The sequence below is a fragment of the Chanos chanos genome, chromosome 2 (assembly GCF_902362185.1).
Source record: "Chanos chanos chromosome 2, fChaCha1.1, whole genome shotgun sequence".
Lineage (NCBI taxonomy): Eukaryota > Metazoa > Chordata > Actinopteri > Gonorynchiformes > Chanidae > Chanos > Chanos chanos.
Window position 1 is genome coordinate 3,778,054 of NC_044496.1, and position 18,218 is coordinate 3,796,271.

Consider the following 18,218-nt stretch of genomic DNA (forward strand, 5'->3'; position numbering starts at 1 on the left):
TTTAACAGCTGTATCAGTAACTGTTGGTGACTTCAGCTTGAACAGTTCAGCTTGTTTTAATAGATGCGCCTTGTCCATGCCAATAGCAAGAGGTCTTTTACATAACTGTGTAACCTGATTTGATGTTTGCTGGTTACCGTTTCAAATCCTGCTTGAATACACTGCAGAAATTGAGCACCTCAGCAGTGAATCCAGTATCAGAAGGTCTAATTCTGTTCTGAATCTGGACACAGGCTTTGGGTTATCATGATGTGGAGCAAGTTTACCATTGGCCTCTTGGCCCTGATGCTGGTGTGCTCTGTGAGGGCTGAGGAGGTGGAGGTGAGACAAACTCCTCTCCTGTTCTAAAAGATTTTTATTTGTTTATTTGTTTATCCATTTATTTATTTAATCATTTACATTGCTCACTGGCTCAGTGCATGCCTTAGTGTTGAATCTAAGGTTTAAAAGTCATGCATCTGCTCTGTCCACCGAGTCTGTATCGGTAAGATGTCTCGGTGTCACTGAGTATGGAAGTATGTGTCAGTGCCTGTATCAGTGCAGAACAACTTTAGAACTCATTTTTAACCTATGCATTTCACGAGGAGTATGCATTAATCCTCTTTCTTTCTCTTTTTCTTTCTCTTTGTCTCTCTCTTTTTCTTTCTTTCTTTCTTTCTCACGGTCTTGTTTAGTCTGGTAAGTAAAAACACTGACATTTCCTTGTGACTGGATACCAGGAATATGAATACTAATATGATATCAAAATGGGATATTAAAGTGTATATATTAAAGTATATACATTAAGGCATAAGGGTGCGTTATATTATATTATATTATATTATATTATATTATATTATATTATATTTAGGTCTTTAAAATGCAGTATTAACGTGTCAAACGTTAATTTTGACTAATAGTCAAAGTGAAAGTTAACACGGTAACGCGTTATAACTGTCAAAATTAACGTATTAATAATGCGTCAAAGGCTGGTTTATACTTCTACATAGAATCTACGCCAAAGGTACGGCTTAGGTATGGCATAGCCACATACTCTACACCGTAGCCTACGCCATAGCCTGACACGCACCTCCCCAGAAATATAATAACATGCGACACAGACCACAACAACCGTGAATGGTCTGCTTGGTAGCATCACATTTCTTCCTACACATTTTCCCAGTGTTTTGGGGCTGTAATTGCAGAGCAACGCAGACACACCAGCGCAATAGTACAAATGTTCACAACGTCATAGGCCACTTGCGTAGGCTATGGCGTAGGCTCTGCATAGAGCAACTATAAAGCAGCCTTAACACGGCATTAACGTGCTGTTAATGCATTAATTTTGACGATCTTAATTATATTATATTATATTATATTATAGTGTTTCTTTAGCAGAGTTACTGTTTGAATCGTTTGTGTATGAAAATGAATAAATTGACACATATGAACATTTTGAACAAAATAACTAATAAAAGAACAAATGTACAATCAAATGAAAGTATCATCAAAGACAAGAATAAAAATATTTATTCATGTCCATTAAATGACTCTATGCTTTATATCTCTCACAGAGAGCCCTGTGGAAGACACCTCTGCTGAGCTCAGTGTCTCTGAACTATTGGACAGAGCCAACCGTGACATTGGTACGTCTCATTCACACACATACAGTCCGGCTTTGCAATCCAGTTTATGTCTGTAATATTGTGAACACATATATGTAAAATACCTTACCTGGAGTAGTTGCCAGGTGGCGCTGTCATGCATTTATTTTCGATGTAATCCTGAAAGAGAACGGAGAAGGAGTTCAGTCTGATAGTAAAATGGATGCTTAAGTACAGCCTGCCATATTTGTTACTCCCTGTTGCAAGAAAAATTAAACTTCATATAAGGCCTCCTGACTTGGTCATCTCTCCTAAGATACTAGCCTACGTAAAATTGATGACGAGAAAAACGGTCGTTGCGGTCACATGTTTTGGGCTGAGAGTGAGGGTAGGATAACACGCTGGTGGACACGCTAGGTAGCCAACTTTGGTTTCTTTTGAGAAAAAGGAAAAGGGGGAGGGAAAGAAGAGTCAGGTTGTGTTGACATTATAAACTGATAGTTAATCAAGTGGCTTTGTTAGAGCAGTATCCAATCCCCAAGCTGGAAGATTTGTTCACAGTGCTATCAGGAGGACAGACGTTTTCCAAATTGGATATGAGTCATGCATGCCAACAGATCACGTTGGTTGAGCAGTCCCAGAAGTACGTGACCATAAACAAGTATAAGGGACTTTCTACGTATAGTCGCTTCCTAAATGGAGTCTCCTCAGCACCAGGACAATGGAGAGTCTCCTGCAAGGAGTGCCATGGGTAGCAGTGTACCTAGATGACATTATAGTCCCAGGGACAACACGGGAAGGTCATTTGAGGAGCTTGAGATAAGTACTGAAGCGTCTGGAAGAAGCTGGACTGTGGCTGAAAAGAAACAAGTGTGCTTTCCAGGAAACAGAAGGGCAGTAACTAAGACACATTGTGGATGCATGGGGCTTGCACCCAGGGCTTAATTTGTGCTGGATCCTGCCGGAACAGGATCCGGGACCTCCCAGATTGGGACTGACACCTATTTGATTGGATCTGGCACCGCCTTTGTCACTATCAGAATCAGTAAATAAATGTTGCGTGATATTTAATGCCATCTGTTCTGTCATTCTCTTATTTCCCATTGAAGTTACTTGTAAATCGCTTGTTCGTTCACAGCGCTATTTGTTGTGTGCAGATGCTGCACTGTCATAGTACTGAACGGAGTGGGGGAGATGGATAGACAGACAGACAGAACGTGTCACTCAGTTCGGGTTCTTAGCCTGCTTGCTTTTCATAGTTGTCAATAGAATTTTCAGACCTAATTCCATTTCCCCCCACTGTAGCAAGCCGCAGACAAAAGGGAAATGACAGGGAAGTAAAGGGACAGTCTCCCCCTGCTGATTTTGAGCGATTATTGTGAATGTAAATAAATAGTTTTGTTTGTGATGACAGTTTTGTTTAGTTTTGTCTAGCTTTTACAGCTAGCACCGAGGCATTGTCCAATGTGCTCCAGTTTTGATGCGTTCCATGACTCTCGCCTAACCCGCCGGAACAACACCCTCTCTGTTTTCCTGGACCTCCTGATTTACAAATTGAGCACTGCTTGTGCCCTATGGAGACCAAAGTTAAAGCCATTGAGGAGGCACCTGCTCCAGCAAATATTGCTGAGTTGCTGCGTACTTTGGGTTTTATAGCAGGTTCTTCCCAACCTGGCCACGTTGTTAGCTCCGCTATATAAGCTCCCGGTAAAGGACGAATGAACCACAAGAGAACGCTTTGCAATAATCAAAAGTGCTTTTGAAATCTGCTGATGTTTTGGTTCACTACTCAGCAAATCAAGAGCTCATTCTCTCATGTGATACTTCTCCAAGAGACGTAGGAGCAGTCTTATCGCACAAGAGGATGGGAGTGAATGACCATTGGGACTCATGTAACGCACCCTGATGCCAGCAGAAAGATGCTATTCCCAACTTGACAAAGAGGGACTTGCGGTGATTCTCAGGATCCAAAGACTCCACAAGTATTTGTATGGACGGATCTTTGTGATAGTCATCGACCATAAACCCCTGATAACCTTGTTCAATGAGAGGAAACAAGTACCGCAAATGGTATCACCTTGAGTACAACGCTGGTCTGTGTGGCTGAGAGCTTATGAGTACAAATTTGTGTACAAACCGGGAAAACAGCTAAGCAGACTGCCAGTGCCTGAGTCTGGGGATGAGGGACAGCCAGAGGAGGACAAGGTATTGATGCCTGAGTTGTTAGATACCGCTCCCCCGAATGCAGAACAAATTAGGAAGTGGACAGCTCAAGATGTGATCTTGTCACAGGTCCGTGAATATGTTCTGAGAAGATGGCATGTATTGACAGATTTCAGGATAGAACCATACTACTCAGGAAGACTTGCTTTGAGTGTCAGAGATGGCTGTATCTTGTGGGGTGCAAGAGTGATACTTCCGCAAGGTCAAACAATCCTATTGAAACAGCTACATTGCACACATGCAGGAATGTCCAAGATGAAGGGATTGGCAAGATTATATGTATGTTGGCCAGGATTGGACAAAGAGGTGGAGAAAGAAGTGAGCTGTTGTGGGAATGGGAATGGCCTGAGAGACCATGGTCGAGACTACATGCGAACTATGCAGGCCATTTCCTAGGGAAGATGTTCTTTGTGATCGTGGAAGCACATTCAGACTGAATGGAAGCTTATGTCATGAACTCATCCACTTCCTGAGCAAGCACTGAGAACCTAAGGCAAAGTTTCAGCACACATGGAACACCCAAAACTCCCAGGTAATGGAGCACACTTAACTAGTGCAGAGTTCGAGGGATTCTTGAAGCTAAATGGTGTTTGCCATTTCACATCTGTTCCATAGCATCCCTCATCAAATGGATTGGTGGAGAGGGCCATGCAAACCTTAAAGGATGGACTAAAGAAAACGCCAAGCGAGACAATTGAAAGCTCTTGCGATTCCTGTTCAGTTACTGAATTACCCCTCACTCCACCATTGGAAATTCTCTAGCAGAGATGCTCATGTCCAGAAAACTAAGATCGACCTTTAACCTTTTGATACCTGATCTAAAAGCAAAGATTCAAGAGAAGCAATTGCAGTAGAAGCAAATCCATGATCAAGACACCAAATTGATGAATTTCCAACCCGTTGATGAAGTGTTCATCTGAAACTACAGTTATGGTCCAAAGTGGGTTGCTGCAGTTGTTAGCAGTTGTACAGGTCCAGTGTCATACAGCATGGTCTTTGGTAAAGGTCAAAGCCTGTATAGACATGTGGATCAGATGAGGGCAAGGTACACAAGGGAACCTCTGCTCTCGGAATCAGAGGGGGTCCCAGAAGCAGTGTCAAACAGCCCTGAGGTTCCAGTGGCCCAGACCCCTCCAGCAACAAAGGATTCCTCCATGGAGGCAGAGTCAAGATCAACTGAACAGACTGCTCCTGAAAAGGCTGTGAGTCCAGGGCAACACCAAAAGCCTGAGGCTACAACAAGACATTGACAAGAGAGAGAGGGACTTTGTGAGTTAAGTGCATAACCTCACACATGGAACAAAATGTAAAATAAAAAAAAAAGCGAAACAACAGCACAATGTTCAGAACAAATGTTGTGGTGTAAACTGATGTTGTAAAGTAATGCTGAGTTTGTAAAGGCCAGAACTGTAATACAATACTTCTTGTTTTGTTGAATGGTGTTTTGCAAAGATGGCATGTTTGATATAAAAAAAAGTGGTACACCTTGAAAGATTGAAGTGGGTACACTTGTTAATGAACGAGGCTGTTATAATTGGAGGATTGTTTTTGTTTTGTTATTATTTGAGACTGCAAAAGTTATGTTAGAAAATGTTTTAGCCTAAAGAGGAGGGAGATGTAATATTGTGAACAGGTATATCCATATGGTATATAAATTCAGTCTGATAGTAAAATGGATGCTTAAGTACAGCCTGTCATATTTGTTATACCCAGTTACAAGAGAAATTAAACTTCATGAAAGGCTTCCTGACTCGGTAATCTCTCCGAAGATACTACATAAATGTGTCTAACTGCATTCTCTAGTCCATTAACAATAAACAGATTACAGTTTACAAAAGTAATCCATAACATACAAACAAAAAAACCCTTCACCTATTGCCCATGTATGGTCACTTTTAATAAAAGCGTCTGCTAAATTATTGTAATATAGTCTTTGTACAGTGGCGACATCCGAACAAATGTCCAAACCTACACATCTTATTCAGCAAATTGTCATTGACTGATTTTTTTTTGTTTTGCTGTTACTTCATTTTTTTTTCTCTCCAGTTCGTGACTTTGATGAGCCCCAGTTGATCGGTGGTGACATCGCCATCGACTCAGACAGTGAAAGAAACGCTGATCCCTGCACCTCCAGGGGCTGCCTGTGGCCCAAATACAACGACGGAAAGGTCTACGTGCCCTACGTCATTGCTAATCACTACTGTAAGTTTCTCTCCCTCTCTTAGTGACCCAAAACCACAACGTGCCTGTCTGATTCTGTCTTTTAGCTTTGCTGTATCCTGCAGTCATACTTGGGAAAACAAAAGGGGCCAGTCTCTTTGTTTTGAGGTTTTTCCCAAAAAAGTGTCAAATATTCAATATTGCTCTGCATATTCAGCTATGGGATGTATGCTAAGTCTGAGTAAGCAGGGGTATGGCCTGCTTAACTGTATAAGTACAAGGTGTAACATTAACACAGAACACACACACACACAAAATGTTCCTAATTCAGGAAATTTCACCAGAGACTGACCCAAGAACCAGAAACCAAGTGCCTGAACAGGATAAATGTGTGATGACTTTTGACATTGTTACTTTAGCCTCTCGTGAGCTGTCCATCATTCAGCGTGGCCTGGACTCCTTTGCCTCCAGCAGCTGCATTCGCTTCAAGCGTCGCACCAACGAGAGAGACTACATTAGCATTGAGTCTCGCAATGGGTCAGTCCAACATCTGCATTTTTGCACAAAGAGAAACGGCAACACAAAACACACACTAATCCACAACCTGCACCCAACAAACATTTTCCAGCCTCATGAAACTTGTACCTGTGCACATCCCACAATCTGAAAGTCAAGGCTCAAGAGTATACAAGTCTAGTAACATATGAGAGAGTCAGCAATTGGTTGAGGTTTCTGTCAATGGATTGGTTGTTGGTTTTCCACACATAATAGGCTTTTTTAAAAATAATTTCGAATGTTAATTGAATATTAATTTCAAATGACAGTGTTGCAGAGTGTGCAGAACTCCCTTCTGACTGATGTGACGTTTTTTTCCTTCGATTGTCTGTTCCTGTGTTTGGCTCTGCCCCCTCAGATGCTACTCCTACGTGGGTCGTCGTGGTTACGCTCAGACTGTGTCTCTGAGTCGTCAGGGTTGCCTGTACCACAGCACTGTTCAGCATGAGCTGCTCCACGCCCTGGGATTCAACCACGAGCAGACACGCAACGACAGAGACAACTACATTCGCGTCTACTGGGAGAACATCATCGATGGTACTGTGGAACGAAAAATAAATAGAACTTAAACAGCAAGTTCACAAAGTGACCTAAAACAGATTGCATAAAAAAGAAATCTCTTGGCAAGGGTGAAGTAGTTATGGCCTAGTTACAGTAGTATGGTACAGTAGTTATGGTATTTGGATAGCATTTATTGTAGTTTGTCAAATACAACACAGGATGTTATAAGAATTTTTTGCTTTTGTTGCTTTGAAGTAACTGCTCTGTTTTTTTTGGGGGGGGGGGGCCAAAGGAATTTTACTCCTACTAATGAATTTTTTAAACATCTCTTTTGTGTCTTTCCTAGACATGAAGTACAACTTCAACAAGATTAACACCCTTAACCAGGGCACTGCTTATGACTACAACTCTGTCATGCAGTACGAAAGGTGAGAGACTCCAAGGCCTATGAGTCGTGACCGTGACTTTCGCCATGGCAACGCTGTCACTCACGCTGCCGTTTGTTACAGGTACGCTTTCTCCAAGAACAACCGTCCCACCATGGTTCCCATCCCCAACAGCAACGTGGTCCTGGGAAAGGCCACCCAGATGAGCAACAACGACATCACTCGTCTCAACAGGCTGTACAAGTGCTGTAAGTACATCGCACGGAACAGGGCAATAACGAAAAAAGCAATTTGAATTTAGGTTTTAGGGGCCTGCTTCAGCCTCAGTCTACCTATTTAAACTACAGGTCTTTAAGCAATGCACTGTAATGAGAAAAGGTAAATGAGGTGAACAGAACATTTTCAAATAACGTAAAAATGCTGACATAAAAACACCAAACTGCAGATGAGAGGACATCAGCGTTATTGGAGTTTCTATATGTTTATTGTTCATTTTATTTTCTCTTCTTCCAAACAGAAATTCTCCAGCCTCAGCAGTCTTCATGATTGCAACGTACAAGTGTTCGTCAGACTGGATTACACAGGAGCTGTTTGATAATGAAAGGTCTATTTTACTTTTGACGTCTGTTCAGTTTGGAGCTGTTCAACCACATCAAAACATCATTAAAACATTTTCACTCGCAAAGATTCTCTTGTGTCGATCCTTTGATTTTATTGCAGTACAATGATCTCTTGGTCAAATTAGATTTGTTAGGCCCAGAATACTGTAATTGAAAAAGATGTAATAAAATAAGACCAACAATAGTAGCAAATAATAATAATAATGGTTATAATCCTAATCATTGTAAGCAGTAGCAGTGTATTAGCAGAATATTTGGAGTATTTTGTAGTGGCAATTGCTGTCGGTGTCTTCAGTAAGGCTGATGTAAGGAGACAGTAACACTTCTGTTCCTTCAATAGGTCATAATGATTGAGGGATTTTTTTCAGTGAAATTGTGAATTGAGTTTAGAAGTGTGAATGGGGTTGGGATTATGGGACGTACTGAGACTGTGTATACGTGCTTGGGACTCAGTGGCAAATTCCTTGTTAAGATGAGCATAAAGGAATGATAAACAATTCAGAGAGGCATTTCCTGGGTTCAGAATATGAAAAATTACTCAAATCAGTACAATAGTTAACATATAGTGTATCATGGAGACAGAGATCACTTCAGAGAATCTTGAAGCATATTTGTGTTTACTCTGCTGTAATGTCTCTGCACTATGGAAAATTGTCTGTTTTCTCAAATGTAAAAACAAAACAAAACAAAACAAAACACCTTGTATTGTGAAATGCGGCTTAAAATAGCGCATATGAATGATCTGACCGCAACAACTAACTTTTTTCTCAATCTTTGGGTAATTAAAGGTTAAAAATGCATATAGATTTTTTTGGTTTGTTTTGCAGAGAATGTTAGGGTCTACTGTATTCAGTCTGGCAAAATGGTTAAGCAAGAAGACTGGCCTGGGCATGAAGAGCTGAACACAAGAGTATAAATTCTACCTTCTCATCTGCTAAAAATTTCTGCTCTACCTACAAATTTATTTATGTAGCCATGTGTCCCACCCATATAACACTGAGATTGGTTTGTTCTGCACGAACGCTAATGTTAGCTTAGCTGATGCTAGTACCTGCTGCTGCTGATGATGGGGCTTCAGCAGAGGTCTCTCTTCCTGTTTCTGTCCACATAAAAAGTTAGTGATTTTATGCTTAGCTTAGCTAGCTTAGGTTGTCCATCATATCCGATTACAGGTTCTACCTGGGTCCTTTAACAGTGAGTTCCTTGATGGTTGATGGACCAATCCTGGTCCCACACATTTTGTTGTAGGGGGTGGCATGTGTAAGGCGTAGTGATGGCAATGAAACTCATGGGTGTTTTCCTCTTGCTCTCTGATCTCTTGGCTGTCCTTTCCTCCTATGGCCTGGGATTCCCATCTATGTAGCACTGCTGCCAGGCGTCACGGTGAACACCAGCATCCTTCAAGTCCTCAGATCTAATCTTGCACTGCCTGAGTGGGGCCTTCAGCTGGTCTTTGTATCTCTTTTTCTGTCCTCCTGCTGAGCACTGGCCAGGGTGTAACTAGACATATAGCACTCTGTGCAGCAGTCGATTAAGAGGCATCCTGATGTCATGCTGGGCGATTATAGAGTACACGGTCACATCAGGTGACAGGATGTGTTGTAGAAATTTTATATGGAAACACTATTGGGACTTGATGTGATGGGTTTTTTATTGGCTGATTTTTACTGAATTTTATTATCTGATGAGATGGAGATTTTTATTTTTATTCTTTATTCTTGAAGACCAGATGTCAGGGTCTTCCAGAGGCACTTGATGCTTGTATAGCAGTAAAATCCTTTGTTCTTTTATTTTCTTTAGTTTTGGAAGTGAATTTTACCAAAACTATTGGTTTTATGTATATACTGTACATGTACAGAAGTTACTTTGGGTGTTCCCATTACTGGTAGAAGGTGTGCTGATTGGCGGTGCACACCGTTGCTATGCAACCTGAGTTTACAGCTTTTCCACAGTTACAAGGGTAACTGTGTGAAGGGTAAGCCGCTATGCTCTTTCCTCCTAAAAGAGCTGTATTAATAATTTATTTTAGAATATAATTCCTTATAGAAAAAACCTTGAAAGTGATGTCATAATCCTTTGTGAATATTGTATAATCATTTGTAACTTTGGTTTGTCAAGCTTTTGAGAGAAATGAATACTTTAAGTGTTGTTAACGTTTTTCTCGTTACTGTTAATGTAACGTTTTATGTTAGAACATAACATTTTTCCTGCTATCCAACACTTGAAAAACGATGTCAACCATTTATAGATGTCGTGTTATCATTTGTAATTGTTATTTAGCGAACTTTGAGACTACATAATAGTTTTACCGTTCGTAGCATTTTCTTCATTTAGTATTTACCGTTACTGTTTATACAGAATGGGAGCGAGAGAGACTGCGCGTGCGCGCGTGTTAACGGTTCAATTCTGTGTTCAGGTATGAGAAGACCAGAGTAACAGTTCTTTCTAGAAAACTAGGTTCTGTCAGTTATTAATGAGCATGTGCGATCACAGAATAATTTGTATTATGGCTTGCTCTTCAGTAATCACCATTATTAGACTATATTGTCAGCTTATGTGAAGGAAATGTCCTTAATCATACAGTCTATGATAAAGTGATACAACTCAGTGTTACTTTTATTTTGTATATTATACTCTATGTATGTTTGATTCTATTTTTCTGCATTTCATTCTATGTATGCATATTATAAATATTGTGTACACTAGACATATTCCATATACCTGCATTCTTTGACATAGTCTTACATATGTATGCATTGCTTACATATAGTCTATGTCTGTTACCCATATTTATTTAGTCTGTGTATCATTTGTAACTGGTGATGTATGTCATGTTTTGAACTAAGACACCGTTACAAAGTGGATGCTGTGAGGGGGATGGGGAGAGAGAGAGAGAAAGACTGTGCGTGTGTGTGCGTGTGTTAACTGGCCCATTCCATGATCAGTAAAAAGAGCTGTAGATACCCCATTCCTGTGTGTGTCTGCTTCATTCAGCCCTGCCTTGTCCATTCATCTGGTCACACCCACCTACACTTGCTACACCCATTCAATATCTGCTACACTTGCTCGATCCTATTGCAGACTTCAAGATCATTCCTGCCATCCACAGAGAGAGCACTGCCCAGATATTTTAAAGATGGAACTGTTGCAAGATGTCTGTGGTCAATGATGAAGACAGGCACAGTGGGTGGGGTTCTGGGGCTTCACTGGAAAATCAACTCTGACTAGGTCGTGCACAGATGGAGCCACAAGAGCACAGTCATCTACATACTGCAGTTCAAGGACCCTGTCTCTGGATAGTTTGATGGTTGTTTGGATCCCCCTGATGCTGATGTGGAGCCACCGCTGCTGTTCTCAGGTGTTTTATGGAGAGGGTGGGTGACACAAAGAGGAAGATGTTGAAGAGCAAAGGTGACTTCGTATTGTCTTACTCCTGTATGTACAGGGAAAGTAATAGACTCGCGACCTCCGAAGATCACAAAAGCCATCATGTCATTATGAAATTGGCAGTGAATGCCGACAAATTTGGTTGACAAGCCAAACTGTAGAAGCATGCCTCATAGGAGCTTTCTGTTTACAATGTAAAAAGCCTTCTTGAGGTCATCAAAGGTCATTAAGGGGTTTTCATGTTGTTCAGCGACAACATCAGAACTGACTTATGGACTCCAGTTAATGTGGAATGGAAATGATAATAGGATGGGTGCAGAGTGTTTGGTGGGGGGGTTGAGGTGGGCATATAGACTTCTATATGCCAACTGGAAATGTGACCCATTAAAATATATTTACAAATGATCAATGTGTGGTACAATGGATTGTATTCCCATTTTGGATCCATCAAGCCATTAAGATATATTGCCATTGGACGGTTTTCCGTTACCATCCTGAAAAGTCCTTACAGAGGGCTCTGTATGGTTTGTGGGACTCATTATGGGTAAGAAAAAATCTTCTTTCCCCAGTCAAGCCAGAGAAACTCACAGGCTCTCTCCAGTTGCTTGGAGCAGTATCTTGACAGCTCTGGAACATCTACCATTGTCAGAGGATCTGGTGCACTTTATCCAGATCACCCCCAAAAACTACCTGGTGTCATTCATTCAGAGTGAATATAGGGGCTAGTTCACATACTAAACATTTAACTAGATATAACACACATGAAACTGTCTCTCTGATACGTTGAGAGAGTTCTGAGAGTATAAAAGGTGATTGGATACTGTTTACTTCTGATTACAGGGCAGTACAACTTGAGGGTGAAGAAACGCGCAAAACCAGAGCCACCTATCATGTAAACAGCTTCTTTCCTAGAGCTGTCACCCTGCTTAATCAGCTCCCTGAGGGACTTACACTTTATCGTCACACACTCCCGATACACATACTTTCACTTAACACACACACACAGTACCTCTATATTCTACATATAGTGTACCTACCTAGTGTACCTAACAACCTTGTTAATGCTCTGTTAGTATTTTTGTTGGCTTCTTTGTTTGTTTTCTCATTCACACTGTTTTTTGTGATCTCATGACCAGTGACACCAAAATAAATTCCTGGTAGATATAAATGTACTTGGTGAATAAAGCTGATTCTGATTCTGATATAGCAAATTTTCACCATATATAAACAAAGTTTTGTGTGTGTGTGTGTGTGTGTGTGTGTGTATGTCACACAAGCACTTACATGTTTGTACATGGGATAATATTCTGATTCTGCAAATTCTGTGACTGATGTTCTGAAAGAAAAAGTTTTTAACAAAAGATAGCTGGGTTGTATAAGGCATAACTCATGCTTCCTGTGTTGTTTACTCCATGTAAAGTTGGATGATGTGCTGACACTCATGTGAACTGGACAGATGGAAGAGGGAGAAGAGAGAAACGTACACCTGTGTACTTCTGTGCAAGGTTACACATGTTTGAATATGATAAAATGTCACTGTAAAACATATCAAAACTCCATGCTTTCATCGAAGTTCACTTAAGTTCTCATGAATCTATAGCTGAACAATTTCTATATGTGTCAGCAATTCCATCCTTTTGACCATATTTGTAGGTTTCTTATCGATGCTTAGTACACTCAGAGGGGTATAAAATGCTCATGTCTGCTGCCACAGTTTCACTCATCTCTCCTTGCAGGTTTGAGGTAAGAACTTCCTACACTCTGCACAGAAATTTTACACCTCGGTGGTCTTCAGTTCATTATTGCAGTCTGAACCTTGTTTACAAGTCGTTTGTTTAACAGCTGTATCAGTAACTGTTGGTGACTTCAGCTGGAACAGTTCAGCTTGTTTTAATAGATGCGCCTTGTCCATGCCAATAGCAAGAGGTCTTTTACATAACTGTGTAACCTGATTTGATGTTTGCTGGTTACCGTTTCAAATCCTGCTTGAATACACTGCAGAAATTGAGCACCTCAGCAGTGAATCCAGTATCAGAAGGTCTAATTCTGTTCTGAATCTGGACACAGGCTTTGGGTTATCATGATGTGGAGCAAGTTTACCATTGGCCTCTTGGCCCTGATGCTGGTGTGCTCTGTGAGGGCTGAGGAGGTGGAGGTGAGACAAACTCCTCTCCTGTTCTAAAAGATTTGTATTTGTTTATTTATTTATCTATTTATTTATTTAATAACTTACATTGCTCACTGGCTCAGTGCATGCCTTAGTGTTGAATCTAAGGTTTAAAAGTCATGCATCTGCTCTGTCCACTGAGTCTGTATCAGTAAAATGTCTCGGTGTCACTGAGTATGGAAGTATGTGTCAGTGCCTGTATCAGTACAGAACAACTTTAGAACTCATTTTTAATCTATGCATTTCACGACAAGTATGCATTAATCCTCTTTCTTTCTCTTTTTCTTTCTTTTTTTCTTTCTTTCTTTCTTTTTCATGGTCTGTGCTCTTGTTTAGTCTGGTAAGTAAAAACACTGACATTTCCTTGTGGAATATGAGTACTACATGATATCAAAATGGCATATAGAAGTGTATATATTAAAGTATAAGGGTGCATCATATTATATTATAAAAGGAATGCCATTGTTTGAATATTCAGCTTAATGTTTGTGTGTTAACATGAATAAATGGATACATATGTGAACAAATGAACAAACAAATGAAAGTATCATCAAAGAGAAGAATAAAAGTATTCATTCATGTCCATTAAATGACTCTTATGCCTTATATCTCTCACAGAGAGCCCTGTGGAAGACACCTCTGCTGAGCTCAGTGTCTCTGAGCTGTTGGACAGAGCCAACCGTGACATCGGTACGTCCCATGCACACACTTTGCAATCCAGTTTATGTCTGACTCTGCATTCTCTAGCTCATTTTAAGAATAAACACATTACAGTTTACAGAAGTAATCCATAATTTACAAAAGCAAAAAAACGTAATCCATAACTTACAAACGGAGAAAACCTTCAACTGTCCACCATGTATGGTCTCATTGAATAAAAGCATCCGCTTAATTAATGTGATGTAAAGTTTTTGCAATTGTCCAAACCTACACATCTTACTCAGCTGATCATTACCGGTTGATTTTTTTTTTTTGTTTGTTTTCCTGTTACTTCATTTTTTTTTTCTCTCCAGTTCGTGACTTTGATGAGCCCCAGTTGATCGGTGGTGACATCGCCATCGACTCAGACAGTGAGAGAAACGCTGATCCCTGCACCTCCAGGGGCTGCCTGTGGCCCAAATACAACGACGGAAAGGTCTACGTGCCCTACGTCATTGCTAATCACTACTGTAAGTTTCCTTACCTCTCTTAGTGACCCAAAACCACAACGTGCCTGTCTGATTCTGTCTTTTAGCTTTGCTGTGTCCTGCGGTCATACTTGGGAAAACAAAAGGGGCCAGTCTCTTTGTTTTGAGGTTTTTCCCTAAGAAGTCTCAAATCTTCAAATATTGTTCTGTTTATAACTGTGTTTAATGCTATACTATATGCAGGCGTATTCAGCTATGGGAGGTAAACCATTAGCCTAAATAAAATTTAACCAGGATTTGGATGTATGCTAAGTCTTAGTAAGCAGGGGTATGGCAGTGGCCTACTTAACTGCATAAGTACAAGGTGTAACATTAACACGGTACACACACACACGCACACACACACACGCACACAAAATGTTCCTAATTCAGGAAATTTCACTAGAGACTGACCCAAGAACCAGAAACCTGAACAGGATAAATGTGTGATGACTTTTGACATTGTTCCTTTAGCCTCTCGTGAGCTGTCCATCATTCAGCGTGGCCTGGACTCCTTTGCCTCCAGCAGTTGCATTCGCTTCAAGCGTCGCACCAACGAGAGAGACTACATTAGCATTGAGTCTCGCAATGGGTCAGTCCAACATCTGCATTTTTGCACAAAGAGAAACGGCAACACAAAACACACACTAATCCACAACTTGCACCTAACACACATTTTCAAGCATCATGAAACTTGTACCTGTGCACATCCCACAATCTGTGAGTCAAGGCTCAAGAGTATATAAGTCTAGTAACATATGAGAGAGTCAGCAATTGGTTGAGGTTCTGTCAATGGATTGGTTGTTGGTTTTCCACACATAATAGGCTTTTTTTTTAAAAAAATAATTTCGAATGTTAATTGAATATTAATTTCAAATGACAGTGTTGCAGAGTGTGCAGAACTCCCTTCCGACTGATGCGACGTTTTTTCCCTTCGATTGTCTGTTCCTGTGTTTGGCTCCGCCCCCTCAGGTGCTACTCCTACGTGGGTCGACGTGGTTACGCTCAGACTGTGTCTCTGAGTCGTCAGGGTTGCCTGTACCACAGCACTGTTCAGCATGAGCTGCTCCACGCCCTGGGATTCAACCACGAGCAGACACGCAACGACAGAGACAACTACATCCGCGTCTACTGGGAGAACATCATCGATGGTACTGTGGAACGAAAAATAAATAGAACTTAAACAGCAAGTTCACAAAGTGACCTAAAACAGATTGCATAAAAAAGAAATCTCTTGGCAAGGGTGAAGTAGTTATGGCCTAGTTACAGTAGTACAGTACAGTAGTTACAGTATTTGGATAGCATTTATTGTAGTTTGTCAAATACAACAGGGGATGTTATAAGAATTTTTTTTTTTTGAGAGAGCAGCTCTGTCTTTTTCGGGGGCCAAAGGAATTTTACACCTGTTAACGATAAAAAATAATCCCTATTGTGTCTTTCCTAGACATGAAGCACAACTTCAACAAGATTAACACCCTTAACCAGGGCACTGCTTACGACTACAACTCTGTCATGCAGTACGAAAGGTGAGAGACTCCAAGGCCTATGAGTCGTGACCGTGACTTTCGTCATGGCAACGCTGTCACTCACACTACCGTTTGTTACAGGTACGCTTTCTCCAAGAACAACCGTCCCACCATGGTTCCCATCCCCAACAGCAACGTGGTCCTGGGAAAGGCCACCCAGATGAGCAACAATGACATCACTCGTCTCAACAGGCTGTACAAGTGCTGTAAGTACATCGCACGGAACAGGGCAATAACGAAAAAAGCAATTTGAATTTAGGTTTTAGGGGCCTGCTTCAGCCTCAGACTACCTATTTAAACTACAGGTCTTTAAGCAATGCATTGTAATGAGAAAAGGTAAATGAGGTGAATAGAACATTTTCAAATAACGTAAAAATGCTGACATAAAAACACCAAACTGCAGATGAGAGGACATCAGCGTTATTGGAGTTTCTATATGTTTATTGTTCATTTTATTTTCTCTTCTTCCAAACAGAAATTCTCCAGCCTCAGCAGTCTTCATGATTGCAACGTACAAGTGTTCGTCAGACTGGATTACACAGGAGCCGTTAGATAATGAAAGGTCTATTTTGCTTTTGATGTCGGTTCAGTTTGGAGCTGTTCAACCACATCAAAACATCATTAAATCAGTTTCACTCGCAAAGTCTCTCTTGGGTCGATCCTTTGATTTTATTGCAGTACAATGATCTCTTGGTCCAATTAGATGTGTTAGGCCCAGAATACTGTAATTGAAAAAGATGTAATAAAATAAGACCAACAATAGTAGCAATAATAATAATAATGGTTATAATCCTAATCATCGTAAGCGGTAGCAGTGTATTAGCAGAATATTTGAAGTATTTTGCAGTGGCTATTGCTGTCGGTGTCTTCAGTAAGGCTGATGTAAGGAGACAGTAACACTTCTGTTCCTTCAATAGGTCATAATGATTGAGTTTGTTTGTTTTTTTTTTCAGTGAAATTGTGAATTGAGTTTAGAAGTGTGAATGGGGTTGGGATTATGGGACGCACTGAGACTGTGTATACGTGCTTGGGACTCAGTGGCACTCTGGTGTGTGTGTGTGTGTGTGTGTGTGTGTGTGTGTGTGTGTGTTTGTGAAAGAGAGCGAGAGAGAGAGGGGGGGGAGAGAGAGAGAGAGAGAGAGAGGAGAAAGTGCAGCGTTATGCTGTCAGGGCTGTTCCCTATCTATAGGCAGAGAGGGTATGAAAGCATGCGCTTAGAAGATGCGTGAGGTGGAATGTGGCAGACGAATGGTCTCTTAGCAACAGCACATTTACAGCAGAGAAGCGTAGAGCATAGTGTGGGAAGGGATCCTTTAGATTGCCTCAGAACGATTTCATGTTCAATATGACAGTTTTTATTAAAAAGGCAACTGCTCTCATTTCAGCTCTGAAACATCTGATCCACCTCTTCACACGTACGAGATGTTTAAGCCGTAAGGACATTTTATGACCCCCATAGAATATCGATCATGTTTCACTGGACTCGTTTTCACTCACTCATTTTCACCAAAAGACGGTCTGCACCTCCAAAAAAGACGTCATTGCACGACTGTAGAATCTTTTCAGGTTCTGATTAACAGACAGTACGGAACCAACACGGACGTTTTTGTGTCTACTGCTTATGTGCGACTCTGCTGAATTCCCTCTTGAATCAACCGTCGTGTGTTGTTTACCAACTAGAATTATAAACTGGCAAGTGGAAATGTCTGAATATTGTACAGTGTTGATATCTGTCCTCTCTGCTGGAATTCCAAAGCACTAACAAACGGAGGGGGTGGGGGGGGGGGGAGAGAGGCAAAAATGGGTCAGGACGAATAGGGCGTACATTAAAAAGCAGTGGCCAGGGCTGGGGGGGGGCTACATTAACAGAACTCCACATCTGGCCTATTTACCCACCTAAAGCACACCCTCCACTCCCCCGCCGTCCTGAAAACAGTCCCATAC

The 18,218-nt window shown here is 41.0% G+C and overlaps 2 protein-coding genes across 2 annotated transcripts; both read left to right on the top strand.

Annotated features, from left to right (window-relative positions):
- The first annotated feature begins 246 nt into the window (after positions 1 to 246).
- Positions 247 to 8,003, top strand: LOC115829896 (high choriolytic enzyme 1-like). Its single transcript, XM_030794070.1, has 8 exons — positions 247 to 321; positions 1,556 to 1,625; positions 5,853 to 6,008; positions 6,386 to 6,503; positions 6,880 to 7,058; positions 7,369 to 7,450; positions 7,532 to 7,679; positions 7,926 to 8,003. Exons 1-8 carry the CDS (start codon positions 247 to 249, stop codon positions 8,001 to 8,003), a joined length of 906 nt encoding a protein of 301 aa, XP_030649930.1.
- A 5,492-nt stretch (positions 8,004 to 13,495) lies between these two features.
- On the top strand, positions 13,496 to 16,830 carry LOC115829906 (high choriolytic enzyme 1-like). Its single transcript, XM_030794080.1, has 8 exons — positions 13,496 to 13,570; positions 14,203 to 14,272; positions 14,596 to 14,751; positions 15,223 to 15,340; positions 15,721 to 15,899; positions 16,193 to 16,274; positions 16,356 to 16,503; positions 16,750 to 16,830. The coding sequence occupies exons 1-8, from the start codon at positions 13,496 to 13,498 to the stop codon at positions 16,828 to 16,830; spliced, it is 909 nt and encodes a 302-aa protein (XP_030649940.1).
- The last annotated feature ends 1,388 nt before the right edge of the window (positions 16,831 to 18,218 follow it).